Below are 20,576 nucleotides of genomic sequence, written 5' to 3'. Positions count from 1 at the left end.
ATTGCGAGACTCGAACCCAGACTCGAATCAAACTCTCTAACCACTAGGCCACGACTTCCCGTAAAACAGACCCGGAAGAGAATACGATGCTGAATAAAATTGTAATTTTTTTTATTTTTGGGCCAAAATGTATTTTCTATGCTTCAACAAATTCTAACTGACCCTCTGATGTCACATGGACTACTTTGATGTTTTTATTACCTTTCTGGACATGGACAAGGTCTTATTTTTTTTTTATTTTTTTTTTTTTATATATTCCAAAATAATTTTTAGGCTGTGCTATGTTCATCTAAATTTTAGTATACACCAGTGATATATGGAGGATTCATAGAGTGATGCCCATGCATTATGGAACCATACACACAGCTAAAAAACTGCCATTGAAAGGGGCAAATCAGTTAAGATCCTTTTCAGAAGTCACATTTCCACATATTTAAATGTTTTATTACAGCTATAGACAGTGGTTTCAGAACAGCTTTGACAGACCATGTTAGCATTATAGACATAATACCCAGCTTTTAACTCAAAACGTTTGTCAATGGTTTAAGCTGTTTAGCATTATGAAAGTGTAATATATATCATAAATTGTATGGGAAAAGCGTTTAACATTTTTTTCTACTGCTTAGCAGAAATCAAATTTGGATACATTTACCTTAAGCTACTTTTCAAAGCATAAAATGTCACCTTTTCCTTTAAAAATATATTTTTTCTTCAGTTTTAAATGAAATTTTGATTATTAGAATTTCATGATGGGTTGACGTTCAAATTTTGTGTACGTTTTTTTATGGTGCGAGTCCTGTTGACCCTAACTGATTTAAAAAAAAAATTATAAATATTTTAATATTAATACATTTCGCAGAAGAAAAATAAATAAATAAACATGAGAACATGTAACAATTTTTTCCAACCGCATAGGTCCGATTTCCATTGAAATTTATATGCATGAACTGATAAAAATGTATGCCTTCACTACAGAAAATGGAAATGGAAATACCTTCAGAGGTTAGCTGAGAAACTGACATAAAATACATAAAAAAAGATGGTTACCCATAAAATTATGTTTTTAACCCTAAAATGGTTCAAACTGAATCACAGATATAAATAATTGCGGCGTAAATTTCAATATTTTCAACAATTTGCAGGCATGTTCATGGCCCTAAATGAGAAAAAGACAGTGTAAAGAAAATAAAAAGTTATAGATTAATCAGTATTTCTGACACAGTAAATATCAATTTGTGTCCAATTGATCCACTATATAATATAAAGGGTAAGGATAGGCGATACCACTTATTTTGTTTTCAATACGATACAGATACTTTTAAAGGCCAGTATCATTGATATCGATACCGATACAATTATTCTAAACTTTTAAATAATGAAATTATTAAATTGTAAAATGACTGAGAATTAAACGGGTAATTATACCCACTTAACTTTTAACAATCAATACACTTTATTTGCAACTTATTAGGTTATATTTTTGTATACATATGGTTAAAATGTTTACTGTAGAGGTAACCATGGAAATCCACAAATAATATAGTTGAAACTACCGTCACTTTAGTAATACCACCATGATTCATTTTCATAAGGGACTGACACTGAAAGGCTGTTGCATGCATCAAATGCAACCTTTTTATTCTGACAGTTATGATTTATACTAACATTACAGAATAGAACACGATCAATATCAACATTTAACGTTCCATTTAAATAAATGTAATTGCACAATTTGTTTATTGTGATATAACTCAAGCATGTATGTTGTTTTTCTTCTGTCCTCTGACAAGCATTGTTCTGCCGTTCCCAAAATTATCAATGGTTTCTTATGATATCTTTGGAAATGCAGTCCTGTTTGAATGCACAGTCAGAAGTGAGTGAACGCTCTCTGTTCTGTCTTGCAGTATTTGTGTGTGTTCGGATGAGCAGGAAAATAGTTATATCCTACCACAAAAATGGTTAAAAAAAACACCTTAGTATAGATATGTTTTATTTGAGTATTAATAACTCGGATTCTCGCATCAGTATTGATACTTCAGGATCGATACGTCTATCCCTACCAAGGGTTTAAAACTCACCATGCTGGAAAACAAACAGCTAAGCCCCTTTCACACTGCACGTCGGACCCGCAATATTCCCGTAACATTGCCTGGTCGCCTTCTGTGTGAAAGCAACCACGTCCCGGAATTGATTACCGAATCGAACCCGGGTCGCGGACATAGTAACATTGCGGTAATCGATCCGGAACGAGCGCTGTGTGAACAAAAGCCAGATCTAATTCGGTATCGAAGTGATGACGCGCGTTATCGCGCGACTCTTTTACCGGCTGTTTTGAAGGAAGATCAACATTCGCGACGAAAACATATGTGCAAACTGTAATGAAGCAGAGATCAGTTAGTTCCTCACTTTCCACGCTTACTCAGAGATCGTTTGCTTGCTTCAGTTAAAGTATAAAGTGCCAATCGTTGTCGACTCGTACATTACACGTCACGCGCTGATGTCACGTGTCGTTACGGGATCTTCAAGGGTTGTGTGTGAAAGCACACACATATACCGGGTCATCACTGGCAGTGTGAAAGTGCCAAATCTAGCGACCAGGGAACAATTACAGGAACACTTTACCCCTGTATTTGCCGGAATGGCAGTGTGAAAGGGGCTTAATGCAGGTTAGTGCTGCTTTGGTGCTAGTCTAACTGATAACCTAGCGTAGACATTAAAAATGTTGCTGGTGAAGCTGGCCTAACCACACAGTACTTTTGATAAAGTCAAGCTAGTTTAGAAGCCAGATTGAGAATCTGGTTGTCAGAACTGGAAAGAGAACACATGCTGGGGCTGCCGTTTAACTTTTATCCGTGTTGTTGTTGCCTTCAGGGACTGAAGCGATCGACTGCGATTCTTTTCTGTTTTTCTAGAGTAAACCCTCCCGAACATCATATGTTCATTTGGTGTCAGTGATCAAGCATGCCATTTTTAGTTCTGTTGAATTACAAACAAACATAACTTCCTATAACCCTCAAACTGTCTGAGATAGAGGGTCTCTTCTTAGTTGTGTTGATGGGAGCAAAGCTTTGCGGTAGGGAGTCATCCCTGTGGACTTTAAATGATATCACTGGAGGAGAGAACTGGAGGCTGTGAGTGCTCTGTATGCTGGAGAGTGAAAGTTCCCTGCGCTGCCTTATTCTCTTTTCCTCCTTTGATGATTGTTGCAGGCTGGCACATCTGTTTATAGCAAGAAACGGTAGACAGGGTAAAGGGATGGAGGTCTTTCCTCAAGAGAATATAGTACTTGGAAAAAAGGGAGCCTGAGCACAATTGAGATGCTGTACTGGATGTTATATTTTCAATACTTAAAATCTGTCAAGATTAGAAAATGCATTGAAAATAATGCAGTTTAGAACTCTATTGTTGGATGGTTTGGAAACTTTTTGTATACATAAGCCAAATATTGTCTTTAGAGTAGATATTTAGCATGGATGGTTTGGGGATAGTTCATCCAAACCTGAAAATTGACTCCCTCTCATATTGTTCAAACTCCATAAGAATAAAATATGGTAAATGCAACCATACTTGAAACACAAGAACAAACATCATTGGTTGTGCATCAATCAAGCACATTTGAGCTTTTGTTTATTGTAACTTATGTGCACCGTGTATGTCCATTGATCAGTGTTTTTGTCAATGAAGGCCTAGATTAAATCTGTTCATCATTTGTCTCTTAAAAGACTTGTATTAAAACAATTTATTCATATGGATTTCTTTTACCATCTCTTTATAAACTTTGACAGTTCAAAAAGTCCAAGAAGTTTAAATAATGGTAATGACATTTTTTGAATGGACTGATCTTTAAAGAACATAATGTTGTTGTTGTTTCAAAACGCAAGACATTTTGATGAATGTTCACACTGTTCTTTTCCATATATGCAGGGAAATAAAACCATAAATCATAAAAATCGCATTGATATTTATAGAGAGGACCCATGTTAACCCTAATAACTATATGTCAAGGTCAGTAAAGCCACTTTTACACTGCATGTTGGCCCCGGAAAAATCTTCTGTGTGAAATTAAACGCGGGACCTAGTAACATTGCCAGGTTCAATCCTGGAACGAGCTCTTTATGAACAAAAACCAGAACCAATGGCGTAAAGGGTGTGTCGTAGTGATGACGCATGTTATCGTGCGACTCTTTTACTGGGTGTTTTAAAGGTAGATCAACAGTTGCACCAAAAAAATATGTGCAATCTGTAATGAAGCAGAGATCTGTTAGCTCATCACTATCCGCGCTGAAGCTGAGATCATTCGCCAGTTTAAGTGAAAGCTAATGTGCCTAACGTTTTTGACATGTACATTTTATGTCACATCCTGATGTCACGTGTCATTACGGGACCTTTACAGGTTGTGTGTGAACGCATGCACAGATTCCAGGAAATCACTGGCAGTGTGAATGAACCAAAATCTAACGATCCGGGAACAATTGCTGGGACACTTGACCTGTGTATTATCCGAAATCTCAGTGTGAAAGGGGCTTAAGTCACATTAAAATGTCTGATATAATTTGAGTTTTTTATGAATAGCCAAATTTATTTCAAATTGTAAAATATCATCCAGTTTGACTGCCCAAAAATGCAAAATATATCCTAATTTTATTGATAAATCAACTTAGAGAAAGTTAAGGCCCTTAAAAAGTATAAAAAATTGTTAAATGGCATTTTTCAAGGTATTACATTTTGTCCAAAGAGGTTGTATGTTAAAATTTTCTCTGAATGTACCTGGCAATGCATTATTTTTCAAATAATTCAAAGGCCCATCATCAATTATTACTTACATATTTAGTTGCAGATCCCTTGCATGCAATCAGAGCATTGAGTCTGCAACCCATAGACATCACCAGACTCTTGGTCTTATGCTTTTCTTCAGCCTTTAATGCAGCCAATTCTAACCGTTGTTTATTTTGGGGACTTTCTGTCTTTAGTCTCCTCTTCAGCTTGTGACATTAATCTTCAGTTGGATTTAAATCTGGAGATTGATTTGGGCAATCTAAGACTTTACATTTCTTTGCCCTGATAAAGTCCTTGACTGAACTGGCGTGGTGTTTTGGGTCATTGTCCTGATCCAATATAAAGTGCTTTCTAATAATTTTGGTGACTTTTTCTTGAAAATTGGTAGCCAAGATGATTTTGTACCTTTCCAAATTCATTCTGCTGCTGCCATCATACATTAAGTCATCATCACCCTCTGGAGTCAATCCCTGCGTATATGCGTGTGGAGGCATCTTCTCCTGATAACCCCGAAAATAACTTAAATTACTAGGGGTGTAACGGTACGCAAAAATCACAGTTCGGTACATAACTCGGTTACGGTTCGGTACATTTTCCAGACGCTAACCGTGCGTCGCCGTTTACATCGGGATATTGGCGACTGATTACAGATTCCATGTATACGGGAGTAACTCTCTCTGCTCACGCATGTAATTGGGTTATCCCGAATGTTTCAGAAACCCAAATAGTGACCTTAACCCGACCATAACCTGAATTTTAACAGCTTGTAAACATAGTCCCTGGCATATTGCCCCTGTCAAACATAGTCTACTTTGCCGTCAATACTGTTGACGGTGTCCTTTATCAGTAGGCTTTATATTTATGCTCAACATGAAGTATAGATATTGTTGTCGTGAAGACAAGATCCTGGTCTGTCGGCGGCCTCTTTGTCACCCACAGTAGCAGCAGCGCACCAGCACCACGTCAGGCACGACTCTAGTGTGTAAAGACACAGAAAACGCGAAGCAGCCATCACGCAACTGACACGCAGCAGAAACGCCATGCTCACGCCACGCAGCGGAGACTTCCGCCACTTAATATGTTCGTTTGGAAACACAAAAATGTAACCTATTGTTCCGCACACAAAATATTGCATTCAGTCATTCGGTACACACGTGCACCGTACCGAAAGCCCTGTACCGAAACGGTCCGGTGCGAATACACGTACCGTTACACCCCTATAAATTACACTTTCAGTTTTGATCATTCAGATAAGAGCAATACATCAATCAAATCGAAATAAAGGGTTTACTTTTATTTGTATCCACACATAATAACTACAAAAATTTGTGCACTTTTAAATTAAAGAAAACAAACAAGGTGCGCTGTCTGCAGCCTTGGTCTGCAGTGTTCTTCATTTAGAAACTTCATTTAAATGAACTGAATAATCAATGAAGAGACATGAGAGAGATATCTATAGAAAGCTTGATATGTCTACTTTTAAACTGCTACTAAAAACAAATATTCTGTGATAAAGTAATCCATATGAAAACAACGCGATGTCCGTCTTTCACATCTCCCTTCATTATATCTAATGCGATATATTAGAAAACTTTTATTTAGCACACGATGATAAATAAAAACAAAACAATGCTTTTCTTTCAGTCTATAAAAAAAACTGACAAAAATGTTCTCAACTCTTTTCACAATTAATACAAATACTAATAATAATGTTTTTTTGTTTGTTTTTTTGAGTAGAAAATCTGAATATTAGAATGATTTCTGAAGGATCATGTGACTGGAGTAATGATGCTAAAAATTCAGCTTTGATTGTTCCTAATAAAATGTTTAACTGCACTTGCTAGTGGATCTCAAATTATTTTGTGGGATAATTAAATACAAACATAAAATATATATATATATATATTTTTTTTCTTGTAACTCTTCCCTCTCAGTCTCACACCTGACTAAATGGCTCATTATGCAGCTCATTATGCAGGCCTTTGTCTTCTCAGGTGTACATCACAATAATATTCATGATAGCTGACGCTTACTCACATATTACAAACAAAAAGTGTTTTTTTGTTTGTAATATACAACAATATATAATATAGGGTTTCTAACCCTAACCCTAACCCTCTAAACCAAAACCCCCTAGACCTCAGAGGGTTAAAATTTAAGAGGTCCTGTTCTAGATACAGCCATTCATGCCCATGCCATGACACCACCTCCACCACGCTTTACAGATGAGGTTGTATGCTTAGGATCAATTGCAGTTCCCTTTTTCTCTCCACACTTTTGCTTTCCAAGCACTTAGATAAAGGTTAATCTTTGTCTCATCGGTCTATCAACTCCGTTCCAAAACTCTACTGGGTCACATTTGTGAAGAATCTTGCCTTTCTATTTTTGGTGCTGATCAGAGGTTTGCATCTTGCTGTGTAGCTTCTGTAATTCTGTGTCAAATTATCATGCGGACTGTAGATTGACAGAGCAATACCCCAGCTTTCTGGAGGTTGTTGGTGATTTTACAGACATGGATTTTATGGTTCATTTTCACAGCTTTTATGATTTGTCTGTCATCAACTACTGTTGTTTTTCTCCGCTGATCAAGTCATCGTTGGTTGCTGATGTTGCCAGTAGACTTCCTCTTTTCTTTTAGCATCCAAATTGCTTGCTTTTCTTTCAGAGTCGGCTTCCTCGTCTTCAACCTGGTTTGTGTGTGTCATCGTAGAATGCAGAAGCAATGGATATAACTGATAAGACACATTCCCTGATTTTAACATCTGTAGAATTAATGCAACAGGACACAGCTGAACTCTTAGAATGACCTGTCAGGCAACTGTTCCAGTACTTATGCTCACATCAGATAGGGATATGAAATTCTAAAATTGCTGAACCGCCCAATAATAAAATGTGAAATTCTGTAGTTTTGTCTCATATTCATCTTTTAATCATATTTACAGGTTTATTGACTACACATCAATCAGAAAAATTTTGTCTTTACTGTTGCAATACTTATGGAGGGCACTGAGCCCAACTAATTCATGCTGTGGCCCACCTCTTCCAAGCGAGCCAGGGATGGCTTAAAGAACCATGCCTTGGTACGGTACAGTTCGATCACATTATTCAAACGAACCAGGCTTTGGTGGTCAAACGTGATCGAGCACGGTTTAGATCGCCTAGTGTGAGTACACCCTTTGTCCAATCCAATTACTGAACTGCACATGGGATTCACAATTAAAATGATGTAATAATTGTGATCATTATTTTACCTTTCATGATCATTCAGACTTGATCAGGTACAGTACGGACACTGACAGAATGTTTGATGGACATGCTCTGGTGCATCTAATCAAGCACTCCAAAATCACAGGTAAACTGTCTGACCTGTCAAGTGTTTTTCATGAGAAGTGTTTAACAAAAGAGCAGAGTTACAGTGGGGAAAATATCAATTTTATCCCCTGCTGATTTTGTAAGTTTGCCCACTTACAAAGAAATGAAGGGTCTGCAATTTTAATGGTATAGAGACAGAATACCAGAGGTTTATTTTAATATATAGAGACAGAATACCAACCGAAATATCCAGAATTCAGAATATAAAGGTTAGAAATGAATTTATATTTCATTGAGTGAAATAAGCATTTGATCCCTAAGCAAAACACAACTTAGTACTTGGTGCAAAAACCCTTGTTGGCTAGTACAGTGGCAAGACATTATTTGTAGTTGGTCAACAGGTTTCCACCCATCTCAGGAGGGATTTTGATCCACTCCTCTTTACAGATCCTCTCTAAATCCTTAAGGTTTCTTGGCTGTCATTTGGCATCTCAAAGTTGCAGCTCTCTCCACAGATTTTCTATAGGATTGAGGTCTGTAGACTGGCTAGGCCACTCCATGACCTTAATGTGCTTATTCTTGAGCCATTCTTGTTGCCTTGGCAGTATGTTTCGGGTCATTGTCATGCTGGAAGACCCATCCATGACCCATCTTCAGTGTTCTGGCTGAGGGAAGGAGATTCTTGTCCAAGAATTTACAGTACATGGCCTCATCCATTTGCCACTCAATGTGGTGAAGTGGTTCTGTACCCTAAGCAGACTGTAAGGATGGTCTTTTTGGGGTCATAGTCAGCACTTCTCTCCCTCCAAACGTGGCGAGTCGAGTTAATGCCAAAGAGCTAAATTTTGGTCTCATCTGACCACAGCACTTTCTCCCAAGCTTTCTCTGAATAATTTAGATGTTCTTTAGCAATCTTTAAATGGTCCTGAACATGTGCCTTCTTGAGCAGCGGGACCTTGAGGGTGCTGCAGGATTTCAGTCCATTGCGGCATGGTGTGTTACCAATGTTTTGCTTGATGACTGTGTTCCCAACTGTCTTAAAGGGTTAGTTCACCCAGAAATGAGAATCAGGCTGCGTTTTACTCACCCTCAAGGCATCCTAGGTGTATATGACTTTCTTCTTTAAGAAGAATATAGTCGGAGTTACTTAAAAAATGGTCTTTGATCTTTCAAGCTGTTACCATGGCACTCAGAGGGTGTTGCATTACTTTTGTCCAAAAGACATGAAATAAAGAGCGCCCTTCCATAAAAAAAATTCTTATACAGCTCTGAGTGGTGAACACTAGCCTCATGAGGTGAACTGATGCATTTTTGTAAGAAAAATATCCATATTCAAAATGTAATAATCACTTGAATCTAGCTTGCGCTCACTGTGGTAAACGAAAGCAGTTCCGGTGGAATTACGTATGAAATACATACTATATAAAATTTCGCCAATATTATTGGCTGGTATGAGCCTGTCGTAATATATCGGTATTAGTGAATATGCCGCTGATATGATTGTTTTTTTTCACAAAACATAAAGTGCTCTAAATTGTGTAATTGCTTAGTTTGTCCACGCTCCATTGTTTGCTACTGGCGACCTGGATGAAATGTTTTAAAGTCTATGGAAAACCATTGAAAATTTGAACGGCCATATCTCCTTAATGGTGCAGCGTATCCACACCAAATTCGGGGGGTCCCTTCAGCTCTGGGAAAACCCTCTCGAATGCAAATCGAGTGTACGTCTAGAGGCCCTCTTTCGAATGGGACCACCCCCGCATTGATAACCCCTGGGGTTTGGGAGCTATGGGTGGTTAAATTTGTGGTCCGGCACCGACCGAACTAGCGATCCCAGGGGGCTACCGACCTAGAGAGGGTGGCTTTCGAGAGGGCTCCTTAGAGATCCACAAACACGTTCGCGGGATAGTGACACCAGTCAACAATTTCTTGTTCAGGCAGCAGCATTCAAGCATTGTCTTATTCGAATGTAGGTGGCCTGAAGAGTGGATTTCACATGAAATTCCGCCATGATTCCTGTTTCAAGGGTATGTACGCGTTACATTCAAAGGGCATTGAAAAGCTCGAGACGTGAATTTATATTGTATTTATTTACAGAGGTATGTCACACGTCACACTTCTCCTGTAAGTTTCGTCTGTGTGTCAAGACAGTAGTGCAGATCCGTGTATGAATGTCCCGAAGTGAAATAAGGTTTATTGTTAAATGCTCTCTCGGTCACCTCATTAATTCGTGACATGATCAATAAGTGTTTGGTCACCAGATTTGAGTTATCATTGCAAAATATGTGTTTATGTGTATATATATATATATATTCTGTTTATGTATATACTGTAAGTCTATATACAGACAAGTAAAATTGGAACACGAATGGGAAAGTGTCCAAACTTTTGGCTGTGAAAAATATACTATTATATAAAGAAAGAATATCAGCTGATATATAGATATCTGCCTTTCTTTATCCCTAATATCTGTATCTGTATCGGCCCCAAAAAACCCATATCGGTCAGGCTTTAATTGATAGATTTTAAAACCTTTTTAAAAATAATGAATTCCAAGAAAATACAATGTGTATATGTATATTTTTTTCTTTACACCATATTATGTTTTTGAGGAGGCATTCAATTAAAATATTTTATTTATTATTATATTTATTTATTTATTTATTTATTTAATATTATTATTATTATTATTATTATTATTATTATTATTATTATTGTATTTATTTAATCCAAATAGCAAATTTTTAAGAATTTGGCATGTGTTTCAAAGTAGATTTAATTATTTTTATTTATCCTGGACACTTATATATCAGTGAAGCACCTTGTTGTTAATCGTTCAGCTGAGAAACCACTAAAATATGTCTTCCCACAAATTTCCAGTGGACAGAAAGATGTATTTTTAATGCTTAATTGGCTGGATAATTGATAGCCTAATTTCCGTTCACATCAAATTATCTAGGCCATCTACTCTTCTAAGGTCTATTACATAGCACGGAGATGGTGTGTGGGTGGGGCATGAGTTTAGAACCACCCCACAGTTCCGCCCACCAGTGAATGCCTCTGATTGGTCGTCCATTAACACTTATCACCTGCATCTTTAACATAGCCTAGAATTGCTAATGGGAGTGAATGATTGAGAAATGTGTCAGTGTTCCTCATTATCTGTCTCTGCCTCCGCAGTGCTGTTGATCAGTGGAGGTCTGACATGGCTCATGTTGAGCGTGGAACAGCAGCAGGCTGTTCAGAGTCTGCCTGGCTGACTGGCCCTTTCCTTCCCTACTGCTGTAAATAATTAATGATCCATATCAGTGCCTCCCAGGCCCTGTCGTGGGCTATGCCCTGTTCACTGCACCAGCTGCGACCTACTTAAAGCGCAGGGGCTTCCAGAAGCTGGTCATGCTACATTCATGTTGAACTGTTTGTGTGGCTCTAATTAGCAAAACTTAACTAGGTTAACGTAGCTGATTGTTGCCCGCCTTTATGAGTCATTCATTAATATTAAATAAGGCAATCCTGTTTTATGATTTGACCCATGTTTGAACAGAAACGGGTGTGTTTTTGATTGAACCGTTGATTGATTTTTACTCTTTGCTGCTTCTACAGTGTATGCAGTATGTAGAATTAGTGGTGGAGGTGTTAGCTAGACAGAATACTTATATTTTTCACTATTTAAGATTACATCGAAAAAAAGATGTGCTCATTTTAGAAGCTCATTAAAAATTGGTTGTGTTTGTTAACTAACCAGTATCAATCAGTTTAAAGGCAATCAACTTTAAAGGCAGTGCCAAACATGAACATTAACAGTTGATTTTATTTTAGGGTTACACAATATATTGATCAGGGTTGTTTTAGATTTAGTTAAAAATAACTATAAAAAAATATTTTTTGGTAATCGAAATAATGCTGAAATAAAATATATATTAGATGGATATTTCTTTTTTTTTTATATATTGGACATTTATTCATTTTATTTTTAATGTTAATTTCCTCCATTTCTGCATTATATTATTCTCACTTAATTAAAATGTATTAAAATGTTGTGTTGTCTCAATTCACGTATATCATTTAAAATTATTATTTTTTATTTTTTTGATTTTAATAAAAAATGATTTTAATTTGTGTCAAATAGTATACGGTTTGAATCTGCCTTTTCTCAATCATGAAACATGAAAATATTTATTGTCTTATCAGTGATGGTCAGAATTATAATATCAGGCCACCCATGATTTTTTTTATGTATTATTATTATGTGTAATACTAGTTCTAGATTTTATCAGCAGATTCCACATATTTCTGTGCATACATCTATTTAGAACAGTGAGGTTTATTAGACACATGTTTCTCACTGGGAGTTTTAACACAAGCCGGTCACCATACCACTAGTCATCATGGAGTTCTGTGTGGGGTATATGGATATCAGACACCTCTGACTGTCTCCCCGTGCCTTAGGGGACACGAACATCTCTGACTCATTCTTGAGCGTATGTGGGTGATGCATGCAGCTAGCAGGACATCTGCTAACTGTAAACCTGTCAAAAGCAGTCTGGCATTAACTGTTTTACGTTATTTTCACTTACATTATCAAAGAGAATTTCATCAACAACCCATAAAAAAAAACATAATTGATTCTAACTTAAGGTAGGAAAAGAAAAGGAAGAAAGTGTCTCTTTCCTTTTCAAGCACACTCACTCTGTAGAGATCTTATCAGTCACTTAGAGCCTGCGGTTTCATTACTGTGTCCTCCTAGCCTGACGGCAGTTGGCATTTCTGTAAAAACTCCCATCAGATATAGCACTTGAACACTAGTGTAGCAATTCCTGATAATATAAACATATTAGAGTATCTGCAAAGATCTCGAGATCGATCGTTATAAGCACAGTAATAAAAGGTGTTTCTGAGTGTGATTTATGATGGTGCTTCTCAACTAGTGGGTCATTGCCCAGAAATTGCTGGCTGGTCAGTTCTGATCTCAAACAACTAACCATGTAACTTTGTACAATTGGGACTGGTAAATCAATTTGTATATAGACATAAAAGAGAATAAACTTAAATATTTTGCTGTTGACGTCAAAGGTCGCAAGTCCAGTCTAGTGTTGTCACTTTTGTTTTTGTTTTTATTTGATGTATTTGTAGTTTGTTTATGTTCCATTTTAAATTATTTTAGATATTTTTTTCTTTTATTTAATTGTGTTTAATTTCATTTTGTTTCTTTTAGTTTTTGTTTATGGTTTGAAGTGAATTGATTTTTTTATTTATTATTTTTATTATTATTTTATTAATTTAATTTAATTTTTTTCATTTGTTAAACGTCTTGTCAGTATTGCTGTTTTGTCATGTCTTTAATAGAATCAGTGCTCGCTGATACTGGTACTGCAGACTAGTTTCAAAACTAAATTTCAAAATTTAAGAATTAGATTTACCACTTACCACATACTTGCAAACTTTGAATTCGTACATTTATCAGAAAGCTGCTTGACGTTGCCTCTCTTTTATCAGATATTTGGTATTCTTAATCTTTTGCACTTTGGTCCCCTCCATCTATGTTGAATCCTCTTCAGCCAATCGGATTGTGTCACTTAGCGGGAAGAGCTGATAGCTGTCTCTTTAAACACTAATTACCATGTCTAACGTTCGACGCCTCTCATTATATGGTGATTGTCCGTGTTTTCACCTACCTTACTGCGTGAAAGTCCCCTGCTGCCTCTGAGAAGCTGCTATTAACAATTGATTGAATTATGTGTCACATGACAGTGAGCTATTTATATATAGTAAGGCTGTAGAGGTTGAAGTGGCTCTGTTGTCTTGGTATGAAGAAAAACAGTGCACCTGACAGCTGGATGCATGAGTGTTTCCTATGGTTTGAGAGTTTAGGAAATGCATTTCTCCATACCTCATGCCAATTCCAGTGAAACTGTATGATTATCCATACCATGATACTTGGTTCAATGATACTTTATATAGTTTTCTATTTTAGCCATGGCTAATGCTGGGTTTACACTACATGCTTTTTAAGGCCATCAGATCGCTGTTCCTCTGAAATTTACCTTGCCCTGTATCTTGCTCTCTCATTGGCTGTAGGTCATCGCTGATGTAATTTCCAGTCAAAGCACATTTCACAAGTATATTTCACACTGTTGTCCAGATATTTAGATTTCTAAATACTACTACTTTCATATCATGTGTTTGGTGATACTAGAGCTGTCCCCTAATAGCCGACTAAACAAGGCTTGGTCGACCAAAATAGTAAAAAAAAAAAAAAAAAACTGTCCTTGATGGACAGAAAGTTAACGGCTTGTCCTTGAGGTAATTGCAGTATATTGAGCAGGAAATGCTTTCGTCTATCATTCATCAACTTCAAAAAGTAATAGCAGTTTTACATCCACTCTAACGGTAACCTAGATGTATCTAAGTGTTTGTGTGTCGTGTGGAATAGGGTTGGGCAGACATCACGATGTTAAGCTGACATCGAGATTCACATCCCAGTTCCGTATTCAGAAAGGAAATGAAGTATACTACGGAAACCCTAAAGGGAATAAATAGCCTACGAGATGGGATGAAAAATATTTCAATACTCTGTAGAATGCGTTATTTGTTTCACGTTTCGGGCACACTCCTAACCCCCCTCCAATTTCATCGTCCATCACGTTGTTTCACTGTAGACATCGCCTAACCCTAATGTGGAAGCTGTTTGCGAACTAGTGCATAATATGGAGCTGCTGGCGAGACACTTTGTATTTTTTCTTGATAACAGTGGAAACAATTTAAAATAGTCAATTTTTGTTCAGTGGACTCTCTGGAAACGTTCTTTCCAGCTGCATAACTCCTTCGTACTTCACTGGTCTGTAGCGATTAAGTAATAGGTAGGTGTGCCCTGAGGCTCCGCCTTCCTTTACGTGGAATTTACGTGCTTTCTACCATCTCTGTCTCCGTGAGCTGGATCGTGTCACAAAAATGAAGTGAAAAATCAGGTCTAAAATTAAAAGGGCTTTTGGCATATTTAATGTTAATGCAGAATAACAGTAATGCTAACTGTGACATTGTCTAATTACATTCACGATTCCAGTGGTGTCTGCTGTCCAAAGGGGCATGAAAAACCTTCTAGACTGTGTCACAAGAAGTCGTTTGTCATCAAGATGAACAGAAGGGCCCCGTGATTGGCAGAAGGCCTTACGTAATGTTACGATTCAGATATCTGGCTGATGAATGTCTCTCAGACCTGAAGGTTAACGCTGTCTGAAGAAATCTTTCTCAGTTTTTTTTCCTGTAGTTAGCTGGTGTCCAGTGTCTGTAGTGTCGGCCTTGTCCCCCAGAGCTGTTTGATTGGCCTCTCTGTCATTAGGTTTAAGTAGGGCAGTGCAATCCAGCAGGGATTCAATACCAGCGCTCCATTCACTCCGGCTCTGACTCCCCCAGCCAGCCTACAGTGAGGGTGCAAATTACGTAAGGCAATGTGTGTGCGTCAGTTTGGCCTGAACGCAGCCCAATGTGTTGGCCTCGTGTGCTGGCCCGGGCATCTCTCCGCCTGCTTCGCAAACACTGCAGATGAAGCCCTGGGAGAAATGAGATAGATGGGGTGTTCATTAACCTCCACTGCCTGGTGTTTTAAATTAGCGCCAAATTCACAACAGGTCTCATCAACACTCTAAAGTGCCTGTTTTTTGCTGACGAAATCTTGACGATCTTTTTTTTCCCCCTGACTTCTGTGTTTGGCTTCAGAAATGGAAATCTAACTAATCTAAATGATCCAACAATGCTTTTGAGTAGATAATGCTCAAATTGCAACGGACCATTATCAGAATTCCACCTTTTTAAAATAGGTCTGCCATTTTCAATTGTGATAATTAGCCCACATAATGCTATTTATATGATGTTTTTATTGGAATGCTGAATGCAGTTTTCAGCAGATTTAGCACAGAGACTGTAACCATTTGAAAACATTTTCCATTACATTAACAATTCTATTTATGTCAAAAACTTTCAGCACCAACCCACACTTTGCATGCACAGGTTTCTTTCTTTTTTGTATTAACCAAAAAGAAAAAAAGAAGACTAACTTGTAATATTATATAATATTATCATTAAATATGATATCATATTTTATTAATTCTGTAAGAAATCAATAGTTTTAAAGTTATAAATGATTTAATTTCAAATAAATGCTGTTTTAATCTCTTTATTCGTGACAGAATGATGAAAAAATGGTTTTGCAGTTTCCATCTAAAAAGAAAAAAGAAAAAAAAAAGACCAGTACTAGATGATGAAATGTACTAGTTTTCTCTCTCTCTTGGGAATTGGCAATTTTCATGTCAAGCGTGGTTCTATAAGGCACCCAAAAGTGAATAGAAAGTGAAACTACATATTGTAGTAGGTGTTGGAAAGATAAATGGCTGCGCTTGTGTCTGTATTTGTTGGGGCTTGTTTAATGAAAATTTGCATGCTCAACAGTCTCTTTGTGCTGTACAGTATATGGCACATTGTGTTCTCTCACTCACTGACCCCTTACTCTCTCTTTATTTCTCACCACTCTCAATCTCTCTTACTTTCGTGTTACTTCCACTTTTCTTTCATTGCTCTGCCCTCTCTTTTCTCTCGCTGGCTCTCAGGAGACACCCATTGTCGCACAATATAATTGAATCCCTTTTTTCGTTCCATTTTCTCTCATTTTCATTTTCGCAGGCCTCCTTACGCCTTCCAGCATCAACCCACATCTTCAGTATATGACCTCTGAACAAAACCCCTAAACCTTCTCGCTTTTAATTATCTCTAATTAGTAATTACATTGTTCAGTCCCTGTAAAGAACCGTCTAAGACTGTATTGACTGATAAGAATTTATTTCAGAGATTTCTGAAATGCAAGCTTCCAAGATGTTTTCAGGCTCATGCAGCCAAACAACAGGGGGGAAAAACTATTCCCCAAAATCCTTAGAAATCTCTTTTAGAGTCATTTCAACCGTAAGCACCTGATAGATGACATATAGATTCCACATGAATCTCTCTCAGAATAACTGTTTGGCTTGTTTGCAAATTACATTATGGTGTTTAACTGCATGTGTCTGAACCATCAAGCAGACCTAAATCTACTGGTTTTCTCAAAACGCATTAGAAATAGTTGGCACAGTGTGTTGTTATTTAACCTGTTTTTTATAGGTCCACTGCCTTAAATGCTGCAATGAAGCCTTAATATAAATATAAGTTTGGTCAAGCCTACCTAAAGATGGAAGTGTCCTTTGAGCATTTTCTGAATCTCTTTCATTGACTTTGTCTCCAGTAGGTGATATGCATTGAGGATGAGTGCTGTCGGGGAAAACGCGTCGGACCCTGCCAGGTCAGAGGCTCAAAAGCGCAAGGAATGCCCTTCAGACCTCCTGGGCCCAAGGTACTTCACCTAGACATGGCATGCAAACCAGTAGACAAATGAACAGCAGGTTACAGTGAATTCTGACACCGCATTCGTTGCGGCATACACATTTTTTGCTTGTTTGTATAGAAGAGTGAATTTCTCAGTGTATATGCTATGAACCGCTGAACTGCAATAATCTTGAACAGGCCTCCCACCGGTGGAGCTCAGCCTAGATAATTCACGTTTCTATATAAAGCGCTTTTCCACTGAGTCAGGAAACATCAGTCTGTATAATTCATTCATAGGAAGGAGCTATGCATGCCTTCTTTATTGACTAAATTTTCTGTGCAAACTGCTGAAGATGCAGAGCAGCAAATTGAAAATGCAACCTGCTTAGGGCTGCACAGAAGAAGCTTTGGGAACTTTTGTCTATTTTTGTGTCTTGCTTTTGCTGTTGATGATTGTTTAGATTTTTTTAGCTATTTTTTTTATCCTCCTAATGTCATAAAGCATTTTTTTGGGAATATGCAAAATTACATATCATCAGAATTTATTAGTCATTGGCAGTGTTGTGGGTAACGCGTTACAAAGTAACGCGTTAGAGTACTCTAATTACTTTTTTCCTGAAATTTGTAACTTAACGCGTTAGTTTCGTGCGTAAGTAATCAGTAACTTCGTTATTTTTTAAAAAAAGTAGTCCGTTATTTTAAGGAAAGGAAAATCCCGACTGCCGCCTGCTTTTTGTCAGACAGTATGCCTAGGTCTACTGTGCCACCTGCGGATGTATCAGCGGAGCCGAAGCTCTGTGATCGTAAAGTCAATGGCTGTGATACGTCTGTGCCCTGCGCCTGACCCTGTGTGTGTGTGGGTTTTTTTTTTTTTTTCGAACTCCCGGCAACAGGGCCGCGGGAAGTAATTTTGAACAGGGGGTGCTGTGAATTATTTTTTTTTTTTTTTTTTTTTTGACAAAAAAACTATGAGCCTATAGGCCTATTTAAAATACACTTTATAAATAAATACATTTAGATTTACTACTTTATTGTCATATACACTTCAGTGCACAGCCAGCCAGGGTCTGAAACACACAGACATCAGTTCTCAGATATGCGCAATGCGCTATTAATCTGAAGCAGAAGCAGAATCAGAAATAAAAGTTTAATAATCGAAAGAAAACGAAATAATTACTTTCATTACAATTTCAGATAGCCTATCCGTACATGCAACTTATTTAGATACAACAAATAATATTACAACAAAATATAATATTAATCAAACTTCACAATAACGCTAAAACAATGCAATCGGTTTGGTCAGCTGGCTTGAGTCACTGCACGTTTATGTCACACGCAACTCTATTAACTCCAAAATCTTTTTACGCACACCACAAGGAAATAATCTCTGACTATTTAAGCAATTTGTTTATTGAACAGTTCTCCACATCCATTACGCAAAGAACACACGCACAGTATAAAGCTTTCTGTCTCCATCTCCAACCTTTTTACACAAACCACAAGGAAATAATCTCCGACTATTTAAACGTTATTTAACAGTTCTCCAAAACCATTACGCAAAGAACACACGAACGAAATAATACTCTCCATCTCCATCCCCACCACCTTACAAAAATACTATAGTGTACTTCTTACAATTTCTTGGCTAGTCAAAGCTGATCCCACACTTGTTGCCAAAAAAATAAATGTTACAAGCGCGGCAGCACAATGCTCTTACCTGAGCTACATGCAGGCGGGGTGCCCTGGTTACAGGTGTCCAAATGTCGAGGTGCGCTGTATTATATAAAGATGGATGTATTCTGCAAGGAACGAGTGGGAAACCTCGTTACTCGCGACCAAACCTGCCTGCCTGACGTTGACAACATAACTTCCGAACCCGTGTTGATTAGGCCTCAAAATATGAAATTAAAATCCAAAATATACGTAATAGCCTAAGTGTGTCAAAATCATTTTCTAAAATATTCATAAGGAATTTATAAATTGTGCAAAATATTTTAATAGGCCTACATTTTTTTTAATCTCCCTCTCGTCACTAGGGGGTGCTGCAGCACCCCCAGCACCCCCACTTCCCGCGGCCATGCCCGGCAAGATAGCAGAGAGGACAGAGTTTGGTTTATGGAAGTACGCACATTATTTTCAATTTGTCAACGAAAAAGAAATCGACTGTCGGACAAACGTTTCGAAAATCTGCTTCTGCTACGTTTTAATCACTACTTTGAAGAGTAAATGTAAGAGGACTGTGTTACAGCGAATTTAGGCTTGTGACTGTGAGTGACACTTTAATAATAATTAGTTCGCCTATTAAGCGATTTGTCATTTGCCTGTGTGGCAGTGAAGGATTTAATTCGGTTTGTTATCATTTTTGTTTGACAGGCAGCTGTTAATTTCTGTTACATCGTTGGCTGGCTGGTTGTTCATCATTTTTAAATGGATTTAAATCTGCAAGCCTGTTTAAGGTTGTGTTTACAAGTAAGCATAATTGTACTTTGATAACTGCATTATGTAAAGTTAAAGAAAAATCAGGAGTTATCTTGTGGTGCTCATAATATACAGTAGCCTAGGCTACCCGGGCTGGGTAGGTGCGAATTTTGATTAATAATATGTTCTGTGATAATAAATAAATAAAACGCCATGTGGAATAGCCTATTGCTGACTGTCTTTCCTGTTATTGTTATCCTGCAGTGTTAATTTAGTCGGATGAATGACGTTATTCGTTGTCGGGAGTCGAGACTTCTAGGTGCATTTAAAGGGGCCGGGGGCTGTGTCTGTCATGTGTGAGCCGCTGCAAACGGCTTTTAATTTTTGGTAACGCATGAGTACTCTAACGCGTTACTTTTATGAATAGGTAACGCTGTATCATAACTAATTACTTTTAATTGATGGTAACGTTGTAACTTAACTAACTACTTTCCAAAGTAACTATACCCAACACTGGTCATTGGGTTGTGTGAAGATTGTTAACATTGACTAACTTGCGACTAACTAGATTTAATCAAATTTATCGTCCAAAGACCCCCATTACCATGTGTACAACATTTAGAAATATGAAGAAAGTGCAGCCCTAGTGAATTTTCAACAAATAATGAAATGTAAAAAAACAGTAGTTTTCTAAAAGAAAAATATGCTGCTTTTTTCTT

General features: G+C 37.4%; 1 protein-coding gene across 7 annotated transcripts in view; it reads left to right on the top strand.

Annotated features, from left to right (window-relative positions):
* LOC113066077 (nuclear receptor coactivator 2-like) overlaps positions 1-20,576 on the top strand; it is a 100,219-nt gene that overhangs the window by 34,183 nt on the left and 45,460 nt on the right. For 5 of the 7 annotated variants that reach the window (XM_026237688.1, XM_026237692.1, XM_026237691.1 and 2 more), the window contains exon 3: positions 17,357-17,464. In XM_026237688.1, the coding sequence (XP_026093473.1) occupies positions 17,376-17,464 (89 nt within the window). In that variant the 5' untranslated portion in view covers positions 17,357-17,375. The remainder of the gene's footprint in view (positions 1-17,356; positions 17,465-20,576) is intronic. The other 2 variants (XM_026237690.1, XM_026237689.1) reach the window with 1 other exon arrangement.

Source organism: Carassius auratus, chromosome 49, assembly GCF_003368295.1.
Source record: "Carassius auratus strain Wakin chromosome 49, ASM336829v1, whole genome shotgun sequence".
NCBI classification, from domain to species: domain Eukaryota; kingdom Metazoa; phylum Chordata; class Actinopteri; order Cypriniformes; family Cyprinidae; genus Carassius; species Carassius auratus.
This window is presented reverse-complemented; position numbering and strand designations above follow the sequence as displayed.